The sequence below is a fragment of the Triturus cristatus genome, chromosome 6 (genome assembly GCF_964204655.1).
Source record: "Triturus cristatus chromosome 6, aTriCri1.1, whole genome shotgun sequence".
Lineage (NCBI taxonomy): Eukaryota > Metazoa > Chordata > Amphibia > Caudata > Salamandridae > Triturus > Triturus cristatus.
Genome location: NC_140589.1, coordinates 533,064,371 through 533,077,131, shown reverse-complemented (window position 1 = coordinate 533,077,131; position 12,761 = coordinate 533,064,371). Strand labels below are relative to the sequence as shown.

General features: G+C 46.4%; 1 protein-coding gene across 9 annotated transcripts in view; it reads right to left on the bottom strand.

Moving 5' to 3' along the window:
* MYO6 (myosin VI) overlaps positions 1-12,761 on the bottom strand; it is an 856,486-nt gene that overhangs the window by 591,202 nt on the left and 252,523 nt on the right. For all 9 annotated transcript variants that reach the window (XM_085610973.1, XM_085610975.1, XM_085610976.1 and 6 more), the window contains exon 3: positions 7,820-7,889. In XM_085610973.1, coding sequence (XP_085467099.1) covers positions 7,820-7,889 — 70 coding nt within the window. The remainder of the gene's footprint in view (positions 1-7,819; positions 7,890-12,761) is intronic.

Here is a 12,761-nt window from a genome sequence, read left to right as displayed (position 1 = left end):
TGACTTATGGTTGGTGGCAGCTGAATGAATATGCTACTTACCAGTATGCATCTGTTCTTGGCATGTAGGGCTGCTGACATTCATATCTGTGCATAGATCGCCGCCTAGTGTTGGGTCCGGATGATTGCACATTGTTGTCCTGGAAGAGTCTTCGAAGTATCACGAGATAGGTGGCTCCTCCCCTGGACTACAGTGCGCATGGGCATCCCCTCCATCCTTAGATTGTTTTTCGCCATTGTGGCATAGATGGAGTGTAATACAGTGAATGATGACCATGCTAACTAGTAATTACTGAATGCTACAGCTGCTACAGGCGCCGGGGAGGAGGGTGGGCGATATGAATGTCAGCAGCCCTACATGCCAAGAACAGATGCATACTGGTAAGTAGCATATTCAGTTCGAGGCATGTGGGCTGCTGAATTCACATCTGTGCATAGATTATATAGCAGTCCCTCCATTAGCGGCGGCTGCCCGTGCCAGCTGCAGCAGTCTGAAAAAGAGTTTTGAGAACAGCCTGTCCTACAGCTGCCTGCTGTCTTGAGTGTACATCTACACAGTAGTGCTTGGTAAATGTATGTATAGTGGACCATGTGGCTGCTCTACATATCTCCTCTAAAGGAATATTTCCCAGGAAAGCCATGGAGGCCCCTAACTTTCGTGTAGAGTGGGCCCTTGGAGGAATTGTTAGTGTGCGCTTAGCTTTTTCATAGCAAATCTGTATACACTTAACTATCCACCTAGCTAGTCCTGCTTTGGAAATGGGGTTGCCTTTGTGCTGTGGAGAAAAGGCAACAAACAGTTGTTTCGTTTTCCTGAAAGTTTGTGTTCTGTCAATATAGTAAAGGAGAGCTCTTCTGATATCAAGTGTGTGGAGCATTCTCTCCACTACATTTTCAGGATTAGGATAAAACACGGGCAGTTCTATGGATTGGTTCATATGGAACTGCGAAATCACCTTGGGCATGAATGTAGGGTTGGTGCGTAGTACTACCCTGTTTGCATGAACTTGTATAAATGGCTCTTGAATGGTTAGTGCCTGAAGTTCACTAACTCGTCTTAGGGAAGTAATGGCAACTAGGAAAGCCACTTTCCATGTTCGAAATTGAATCTCACAGGAGTGTAGAGGTTCAAAAGGTGGTCCCATCAGTCTGGTGAGGACCACATTTAGGTTCCAGACTGGTGAAGGAGGGTGTCGTGGGGGAATCACACATCTGAGTCCTTACAAGAAATCTCTGATGGCCGGCACCTTGAACAGGAGAGGTGCTGCCTATTCTGAAGGTAAGCTGCCAGTGCGGTTACATGTATACGGATGGAATTGTATGCCAGATTGCATCGGTATAAGTGTAATAGATAACAGATAATGTTTTGTGTTGATGCATCCATCGGATTGATGTCATTATTTTTACAATAAATGACAAATCTTTTCCACTTAGCCGCGTAGCAGGCTCTGGTAGTGGGTCTCCGTGCCTCCTTGATGATATTCATACATTCTGGAGGCAAGTTTAGGTAGCCAAATTCTAAGATCTCAGGAGCAAGATCGCCAGGTTCAGCTGTTGCGGATCTGGGTGCTGAATCTCGCCATGGCTCTGCGTTAAAAGTGTGGGTGTGAGCCGTAGCCGTTGATGCGGTACCACGGAGAGTTCCAGAAACATGGTGTACCAAGGCTGACGTGCCCACGTTGGAGCAACCAGGATGAGCGTCATTGAGTGTTGCTTGAGTTTGCGTGCCACCAGCGGTATTAACGGCGCTGGGGGAAAAGCGTACGCAAATCTGCCGGACCAGTTCATCCATATTGCATTGCCCTGCGACTGTGGATGTGGGAACCTGGCGGCAAAGTTTTGGCATTTTGCGTTTTCCCTTGTGGCGAATAGGTCTATCTCTGGATGACCCCACTGCTGGAAGTACGGTTGGAGTACTGATGGATGTATTTCCCACTCGTGCATCTGCTGGCTGTGTCTGCTGAGCAGGTCTGCCATCTGGTTGTCTTTGCCTGGGAGGTGTTCCACCATGAGGAAGATGTTCCTCTGAATGGCCCACTTCCACATGCTCTGAGCCAGATGAGACAACTGTAGTGAGTGTGTTCCTCCCTGCTTCTGTATGTAGTACATGGCAGTCATGTTGTCCGTTCGGATCAACACGACTTTGTTGCACAGGTGCAGTTTGAATGCTTTCATGGCTAGGAAGATTGCCATCAGTTCCAGAATGTTGATGTGCATCCTCTTTTGCTGTGTCGTCCATAGTCCCTGCACTGTGTGATTGAGGACATGAGCTCCCCATCCCTGGAGAGACGCGTCCGCCGTCAGTATGATTTGTGGAACAGGCTCCTGGAACGGTCGGCCCTTGCAAAGGTTTTGTGGAGTCCACCAATGCAGAGAGTTGTATGCCCGACCGCTCACCAACACTAGGTCTTTTAATTGTCCGTGGGCCTGATTCCACGGACGTGCCAAGCACTCCTGAAGCGGGCGCATATGTAATCTTGCGTGCGGGACTATGAAGATGCAGGAGGCCATCATGCCTATCAACTGCATGAACACTCTTGCTGGGAGTGAGTGTTGAGGTCTGAATTTCTTTATGAGCAACTGAATGCTGTTGATCCTGACTGAATTTGGTTGTGCCGTGGCGGTCAGAGTGTCTATGGTTGCGCCTAGGTACTGCTGTACGTGGTTGGGTTGAAGGTGGGACTTTGGATAATTCAGTGAGAAGCCCAGGCTGTGAAGAAGGTGAATGGTGTGGGACATGTGGCTGGCACAGTGCTGGGCCAACTTTCCCTGGATAAGCCAGTCATCCAGATAAGGATAGACATGTATGTGTTGTCTCCTTAAGTGTGCTGCCACTGTAGCCAGGCACTTGGTGAAAACTCTGGGTGCCGTAGTTACCCCGAAAGGGAGGACATTGAACTGGTAATGCTGATTGAGAACAGTGAACCTAAGATACTTTCTGTGTGAGGGGTGTATGGGTATATGGAAATACGCATCCTTGAGGTCTAATGTTGCGAGAAAGTCTCCCTGACTGAGCCACGGTAGTACTTGCTGCAGAGTGAGCATGTGAAAATGCTCTGAGAGAATGTAACGGTTTAGAGGTCTTAGATCTAGTATGGGTCTGAGAGATCCATCCTTTTTGGGGATCAGAAAATACAGTGAGTACACCCCTGACCCTCGTTCCCTTGCCGGCACGAGTTCTATGGCTCCTTTTTGGAGCATACTGAGAACTTCCTGTTGAAATAAGTGCAAGTGCTCTGCGGACATATGATGGTGTCTTGGTGATATGTTGGGTGGAGTGGACGTGAACTCTAGACAATAACCGTACTGGATAATTTCTCTCACCCACCTGTCCGTAGTAATGGATTCCCAGACTGGCAGGAACTGTTGGAGTCTCCCCCCGACAGGTGTTACGTGGTCGGGGGGCAGTGACAAGGCGTCACTGTTTGTTGGTGGCGGAGGACCTGGAGCTGTTGTTTCCCCGGCCTCTGCCTTTGACGTTGTTGCCACGGTATCCACCTCTATTATTTTTATTATAGGTGGTCTGTGTACCTCCTTTAGTGTACTGCGACTGTTGGGAGTTTTGGCTTCTTGATGGCCCTCTGTTGCTGGAGCGACGAAAGGACCCACTCCGAAACTGCTGTGATTGCAGAGCCCCCTTAGACTTTGCAGTCTCCGTATCCTTTTTGAGTTTTTCTAGGGTGGTGTGAACTTCGGGGCCAAAGAGGGAGTTAGGGTTGACAGGTTGATTAAGTATAGTTGTTTGTATTTCTGGTTTGAATCCAGAGATTCTTAACCAAGCATGCCGTCTTAACATGACGCTGGTGTTAATAGCCCTAGCTGCAGTGTCAGCTGCGTCAAGAGCGCACTTAATGGAAGCGTTGCTGATCAGCTTCCCTTCTGTAATGAGGGATTCTGCTCCTTCTTTATACTGATCTGGGAGGTGCTGGAGGAGTGTCTCTAGGGTATCATAATGTGCCCTGTCGTATCTAGCCAGAAGCGCCTGAGAGTTGGCTATTCTCCAGATGTTAGCTGCCTGTGCAGCAACCCTCTTTCCTGATGTTTCCAAGACCTTATACTCTTTGTCTGGGGGAGGAGCATCACCCGTTGTCTGTGAGTTGGCTCTCTTCCGAGCATTGGAAACCACCAATGAGTCTAAAGGCAACTGTCCCCTAATGTAGGCAGGGTCCACAGGAGCTGGCCTATACTTCTTTTCAATTCTAGGGTTAAGGACTCTAGCCCTTGTGGTCTCCTTAAAAATGTCAGTAGCCTGTTTGAGGACCCCCTTTAGCATGGGCAGAGTCTTAACAGATCTTTCTGAGGTAGAGAAAGTATCCATTAGAAAGTCGTCCTCAATAGGATCAGTGTGGAGCTGTACATCATGATTGTTGGCTGCTCTTTCAATTAAGGCATTGAAAGCAGCCGTATCCTCTGTAGGAGACGTTTTCACCACATATGCTTGTGTGTATGGAGCAGCATGTGTGTCCCCTGCATCAGTATTGTCCACCCAAGGCTGGTTCTGGTCGTCAGGGTCAGTGTCCATAGGATAAGTGTCCTCTATATCATCAACATCTCCAGCATCCACATTAGAGTGTGTGGGTGAGAATGACTGAGGGTCTGTGGCACAATATGGAAGTTGTTCCACTAGAACTGGTGATGTTGGTCGTTTTCTCTTCAATGGAATTTTGTAGGGCTCCATTGGTGTCTCTGACACTATTTTCCGCTTGTATATAGAAAGTCTACCAGTATTGGTGTCGATAAATTGCCTGGGATCCTCATCGGCGCGAGGTATTGCAACCGCTCTCTTTTCTGTTGGAATGCCTGTCGGTACCTCAACAGTTTTCTTCGGGTCGACAGGTTCCTGGGGGTCGAGACCCTTCTTGGCGTCGAACATTTTTGGTCGCACCGCTGGTGGAAGTCCAAACTTGATGTGCGTCGACGCGATGTGAACCGCGCTGACCGTTTTGGGCTGCGGGGCCGTGTCTGCGCCAACCATGGAAGCCTTGGTTTGGATGCGTAATAACGACTCCGACACCTTCTGCTTTAGAAAGGGAGACGGCGTCGCGGATTGGACACGATCCTTCGACGCCCTTTTGGTTGTGGCCTCAGGCCCCGTACTGGATGTCGTTTTTGGGCCACGAAGACTGGAATGGGGTGGCTCTCGAGCGCCGCTCGCCATATGTGTGTCGACGCTCCTTGGCGTCGATATTTTCGGGTCGGCAACCTTGACCTTGACGGTAGGTGCCGCCTTCGGCTCGACGTTCGTAAGACTTCTCTCGGCGTCGACAGTCTTCTTTTGCGTCTTCGGCTCCGAGGGCTTCGAGGCCTTGGTGCAGTGGAGAGACTCCTTCACTTTCGGTTTCGCTTTCGGTGCCGTTCCCTTCAGTTTCGATTCTCGTCGATCGAGTGATGGCGCTTTCGATACCGACGGCTCTTTAGAATAGTTCGACGCCGGGCCTTTAAGCGGGGCGGAAGAACGAGAGGAATGATCTTGGGTAAGGCCTTGTGGCGATCCCGCGACCTGAGCCTTATCGAGTGTCTCTTTGGGCCCTGAGTGGACCTGTGGGCGTAGCTCCTCTTCCGAGCTATCCTCCTCGGCCCCAAGGGCCTCTCCGTCGTCTCCTACCCGTTCAACGACGTCATCATCCTCTTCATCTAGAATATGTTCGTCCTCGGCATCATAGTCTGATTCACGCTCCGACGCCGACGATATCTCTCCTTGAACTTCAAGGTCCACGACCTCCTCATCTTCGGTCCCGAAGAGGTTGTCCAGGTTTGGCGCTACTTTCTGCGCCTCGAGTCGAGCTGCTCGACGAATGCGAAGTGTTTTCTTCGATCGAAACTGGGAGCACGCCATACAGGTGGCTTCGTCGTGGTTTGGAGAGAGGCACTTGTTGCACACCGGGTGCACGTCGAAGCGAGCATATTTAGCGTTCCAAAGAGGGCAACGCTTGAAGGGGCTATTCGATGTCTTTGGTTCCATCGTCGATCTGGATCGGCGCTGACGTCAAATGGGCAAATGGATAACTTCGATGAAGATACTCGGCGCCGAACGAAAACAATACCGACGAAGTAGAGGCCTAACTACTCAAAGAGCTAAGATTAGGACATCCGAACACAATGGCGGAAAAAAACAATCTAAGGATGGAGGGGATGCCCATGCGCACTGGAATCCAGGGGAGGAGCCACCTATCTCGTGATACTTCGAAGACTCTTCCAGGACAACAATGTGCAATCATCCGGACCCAACACTAGGCCGCGATCTATGCACAGATATGAATTCAGCAGCCCACATGCCTCGAACTGACAGTCTTGGTTACAGAGTTTTTACAACAAGCCCACATGGGGAGGCTGCCTATTGTCCTTTCCTGATGATCAGTGCAGTTAGACTGTTACCAACCTCTTACTTCTCTTGTGAGTGTGTTGTGTGGGATGTGAGTGCATAGAACGCGGTGGTACCCAGGCAGGAGTTTTTTAAATAAATATGTGTCCCCAACAACGTGGTTTTGCATGTTTAGTAATGCAGGTCTTTAAGTAGCTCTTTCCTATCACTTAGCATGTGTGCATGCGTCACTTTTCTCTCTTCACCAGCACTGCACAACCCACTGTAGTCCGGCCATTGTTGAGCCGGCTCGACTATGGGAATGCAATCTACGCAGGAATCACCAACCAACTCCTAAAGAGACTGTAGACGTCTCAAAACGCAGTGGCCAGACTCATCCTCAACCTCCCCAAATGGACCCACATCAACCCCAACCTCAGGAACCTCCCCTGGCTCCCCGTCTGGAAAAGACGCCAATTCAAGATGCTGATACACACCTACAAGCCCCTCCACGACCAGGGCCCAGCATATATCAACTACGGCCTGAACTACCAACAACCATCCGGAAACCTGTGCTCAGCCTCCCCCGCCCTCGCTCACACTCCCCGCAACCGTCAAAGCTACAGCCGACGACACTCCTTCTCCTACCTCGTCGCCAAGTCCTGAAACAACTTCCCCATCCGAACAGCACCCGCTCTCACGGAATTCAGAAAGGACTAAAGACCTGTCTTTGACTAAATGCAGTAGGATCCTAGCACCTGGCTACTCTCACGGGTGATTAGACGCGCTCTACAAATCCCGATTGATTGATTGTGTCCGTATCAGATTAACAAAAGATTTAAAGGAATAGCAAAGAACTGCACTTCACTGAAATTCAGGCTATTTCGGATTGGTCTGCTTGTACCATGCAAAGAAGTAACATCCTGACGAATGTGATCAATGCCATGGGCAATGCATTCACCTGACTAAAGGGAAAACACCGCCTGTCTAACCCCAGCATTCCGTGGTCACCTGTGGCATGTCAGATGGAGCCACAGTAACAGCCCCTAATTTGCCGACAAACCGTCCGGTATAATTACACAATTCATGCTAGTAATTTCGATGCCTGCAATCAGGAGGGAATCAGACACTGAACATCCAATCCATGCAAAGTTTATTAGTATGGGAATAAACTTTAAGCAGATTAGACGTTTTCATAATTTCATATGCTGCGCTATTTCTGAATGTCTGGTGGATCCAGCTAAAAAGCTATAAGATGTCTATGCGAGTCAAATACCAGTTTTACCTTTGGAATTCAAGGAGCTCTTTTTAACAAGCTTCTTAACCTTCTACTAATTTTGCAGTTGACACATCACACTTTGACAATGTTTTTTAGAGGGGGAAATCGACATCAGTTACCAGTTGTCACTAGTTACCAGCTATGAAAGGTGTTAAATTCAAAGATATCCTTTTTCTATACATTTTTAAATATGCCAGGATGACTTTCTGTTCTGAAAACATTCAACGATTTCTCACTTACAATTATCTTCAACATGCTTAGTTGTGTCTTCCTCTGCAGGGAATACTTGCTTGACTGAAGCAAAGAAAGTCTGTGAAAAAAATAACAAGAGAATATCAGCTTATAACAAGCCAAATATGAAATGGCAAGAGTTCATTGCAAAAACATTCTGCTCATTTGCTTGATATAAGATGACTAAAAGAGGGCATTTCGCAATTAAAACTACCCTTTTCTCACCAAAGCAGGTCACAAAGAGCACCCGAATCGTTGTTTAGATCAACAAGTGGAAGGTCGCCTTCACTGACCATTTACTAGGCTTGAAAATTAAACTTTGCACTCCTTGCCACCCATTTATTTATCTTCATTACTTAAATGTCTGAAATACATATGATTTTCATACATTTTTTCATTACAAAAACACTAATTGTAAGCACCTTTCACATTTGGAGCTCAAAGCCGTGTGATATAGGTGACGTGTTATGTGAGCAATGGTGCTGGGCAAGTGGTCGGTATCAGCAAATTCCAGTGACTGCCACTTTTTGCAGTGTGCAAAACAATGGAACTCCTCCGCTACCACTGGTGCAAACAGCTAACTCAGACACAAAAGATCTGCACACTTGCTGCTACATTGGGATGTCTATGTGTAGAGAGAGTCTGTAGAGAGGGAGCTGCTATTCTACCACAGCATGGACTATATGACAACCCAACTATTATAGTGGTGTGGTCCATTCACAGTGCAAGGAGCCAAGACACAATCACAGTGTGGCTTATGTCACTAGTCTGAGATCCATAAGAGTATAAAGAGGCATGGTTAGGGAAGGAAGCAAGATGCTTGGATAGTGAAAAGATGACAGCTGATGGGTGTCTAATAATATGATGTGGTGTGGCAATAAAGGAAGGAAGAATGGCCTGTGGGGATATATTGGCAGGGTAGAAAAGGGAGAATCAGTAGAAACCTCTGGTAGATAAGAATTAGAAGAATGGGAAAGGTGTAAATGAGGTTTGACATAGCAGAATTGTGAGTGCATTGATGGTTGTGAGCAAATGCCTCAGGGTCCGAGTCTGGTGGCCATGCAGACGAACACCACAAGTTTATTACACCACGGTTGCACTGCTAGCAGCACCTTATTACTTGTTTCCTCTTTAGAAGCATGTTGACCAATTCCAGCATAAAGGATGGGAGGCCAACTGAAGTGTGGCAGGGCCTGTCCAACTGTGGGAAGCCATCCTTCCTCACTTCACCTTGGTTATCTAGTTGTAAACAGATCCAGGTTGGTTTTTTTTTTCTTTTTACATAGTTTTATATAGCGCGAACTTGACCTGAAGATATCCGGTATCAGAGCACTTTACACAAGCATCAGTTGCGTTACACGAGGACACAGTCATTTTTGTTAGGCACGGGGAGATTAAGTGATTTGCCCAAAATCACAGAGTGTTGCGTATCCTTGCTGAGACTCGAACCCGGTTACCCAGTTTTGAGGTCGATCACCCTAGCCGTTAGGCCAACTCCTCACCCCTTTAAATATTCAAAGGTTAAATATTTAATGTTGATTAAAAGAAAATTAACAAGTCAAGAAAGAAAGGATTAACAAGTTTGTCTATAGTTTAGGTTAAAAATTAAATAACAAACAAAATAAGATAACCAATAAATGAACCTCCCCAACATTACAGTGACCCATGGGGATTTGGCAAGAAAGGCATATCAGCAATTTTTTTTTTTTTATAATCGGACCTCTCTTGCAAAATTGTTTTTTAAATTGTTATTTTTATGTCAAGATTTTTGACAGGTAAGCCGAGTGCTGAAAGAATCCAAGAGACATACAGATGAAGCATGTCCCACTCAGGAAAACACTGCTAAAGAAGCAGAGCACTATTTGAATACATAAACAAAGCTCTCTGCTCAGAACACCAGTAAATTATTTGGTGGCAAAGAAAAGAAAGAAACTTAGTGCGGCAAAAGAGGGGTTCATCAAACACCTTACACTCTAGAAAAGTCAACAAGCATAAGGAAACTTCAGGGTAAGCTCCAGGGATGTAGGACTATTATAGGAGTCAAAGTTTGAATCCCAGTAACTTCCGAAGTATAACTAAACTTCAAAGATGAAATCAGATTGTAAGGACAGTTTAATCCCTTAGAATTCTTAAAACTATCCAGGAGGGATTGAGTGGGGTCCACTTGTGCAAACATGTATGCCTTTCCTTTATAGAGAACCTTCAATTAAGTGAGATGGTTCAGTTGCCTCATATTTAATTTTCTGAAGCTTCTTTCTAATCCCCAGCATGATGTACTTTCTCTGTAGGGTGCTCGAACATATGTCAGGAATCAAGAATAGCCTGTGTTTAGTGTAAGACTGATCTCTCCTTTTTACATTTAGTTTCAGGAGAGAGGTCCAAGGGTTCTCCTCCTGCATATTATTGCCATATGTCTTATGTTGGGAGGATGCTTTCTCGAGGTATTGGATCTTTTGTACCTCAGTTTGTAACTGGTTGAAAGTATGTAAGTGCCTCCTCCTCCGTTTCTCAATATTGATAAGAAAAAGGTGCTTCATGGTTTCAAGTGATAACTTTTGTATTTATTTTGCTGTGGTTCATGGGTTTTAGGTGTTAATCATTTATTCGAGATGTTACAAGGTGCAGTTTGAGACTTTCAACAGCCGACACATGTTTCGCCCTTAAATGGTCATCCGGACCAGGGCTTCCTCAAGGCAGCAATATATTTAATAAAAAGTCTATGATACAGTGTTCAAGAGATCAATCATAGCCACCACCAAGTGATACGTGACAATGGTAAAGATAGTTTTTTGTGATTTCTGTGTAATGCGGTTTTAATCTAAGTGAACGTGAAATGGTGTAGTGATGTTTGTCATGATGCAGTCCGGCGTGCAGCTTTGATGTAAACTGATCAGAGGTTATAGATTGATGCGATGCATATGTTATTACTGCTGTTTAGGTCATGTGTAGTACACTTACTGAGACACATTTCCCGACATTAGATTGGGGGGAATCTATTATGAGCTTTATGCTAATTAATTTTTAGATATGTTACCAGGAGTACTAAACCCTGATGTGTATCAAGCACATAACTGTTAGCGTATGGTGCAAATTTATTATATCATCCTTGGTCCATATACTAGTACGGGCGTATGAAGTGTGACCGTTACGTGTCAACACGTGTACTTACTATCAGCCTAACGCAGGGGTGCGGGTGCTTAGAATGGCTATGTTGCGAAGCTCTACAAGATATAATGAAAATTCCCTAGCGCTACATCAGGTAGCAAGTTATAATCAAGCGCGAAATGCCAAGAGGCTGGGTTTGTATTGCTAACGATCTGAGGTAGAAAAGTATTATTGAGGAGTGTAAGTCCTCGTCAGCTTACTTGATTTCAGTGTGTACGTCATCATCTTTCTTGGTCTAATCCCGATCCACAAATGGCATACCAGGCGGGTAGACCATTTGTGGATCAGGATTAGACCAAGAATGACATCTGTGATTCCCCCCCTCTGAGGTTTCTTCCAGTAATGTGGCATAACACCACCATCGGAAGACTGTTGTATGCTCAAATTCACATAATGTCACCGAGCACCTTTGCAAGAGTGAGATGCTTTCCCATGCTGGTCATGGATAGACTGCACTGTCCTGTTCACCTGGATAGCCCTCATTTTATCCCTGCTTTTACTGCCTAAAATCGCCTACTGCGGTATCCCTATTTTAAACAATTTTAAACTTGTACTATTTTAGCGTATATGCTGTAAAACGTACGTTGTAAGCCTTCCACTGCAATACTCTCTCAGGGGTTTCCTGCTTCCCCGGTCTGCCACGAGCAGTTCTGCTTGATTGTTGCGGAGGGAAGCAGGCTCCAGAGGCACTTCCGGTTTTCAGGAGGAAGTGGCAGTTAGCACTCTCACTAGACACACCCATATAAGACGCATGTGTGCACGGACACGCTGAGAGACAGCACCGTCCTGTTCACCTAGATAGCCCGTATTTTATCCTCGTTTTTACTGCCTGAAATCGCCTACTGCGGTATCCCTATTTTAAACTTGTACTATTTTAGTTTATTCGCTGAAAAACTTGTACTATTTTAGTTTATTTGCTGTTAAACCAACGTTGTAAGCCTTCCACTGCAATACTCTCTCAGGGACACGTGTGCACGGATGCACAGCGGGCGCGCGCAGCGGGACTTGAAGGCACGCCAAAGGCAAGCCCATATGCGCCTGCCCGCATCTGTACTGCGCCTGGAACTCTGGCCATTGCAGCAGAGAACAGGTATTCAGACTCAGTTACTCTAGAGATAACCTGATCAATTTCAAAGGTAACAGGAATTCCCTCTCGTGTATGACCTTCCCCTTCCAGAAGCTCTATGACCAGCAGCAACACATATGCCCCTCCTGCGGGTATAGGGAATCTTCATGTCACAATCTACAGACCGCTCGGGGTAATGAAATACATTAATAAACCCGAGAAACTAAGCCCTGGTACAAAAGAGAGTTATAAAGGCTTTCTCCTTAATACTCGCTCCCTCATCAAGCATAAGTTGGAGTTTGCCATCCTCCTAGCAGACCTCGAACTAGATTGGATCCTCATTACTGAAACCTGGGCCAATACCGCTTTGGGACCCGACCTGGTAGATGCAATCCCGACCAATTATTCCATACAGAGGGTGGACAGGAAGGGATGCATAGGCGGAGGTCTGGCTGTGGTCTTTAAATCGCATTATAAATGCCTGATCGAATCAGGCTTCAATCTGCCAACATGTGAAATCCTCCAATTCAAATTGATTACCTCACCCACTTGCTCTTTTAGTGGGTTGCTGATCTATAGGCCCCCTGGTCCCAGACCCCCATTTCCTAGGGATCTTAGAATCCTTCTAGAACCTCTGCTAGCAGAGAATCGGATGACTATCATGGGGTACTTTAATTTCCACTTAGAGGAGATGGACAACCATGACGCAAATAGCTCTTA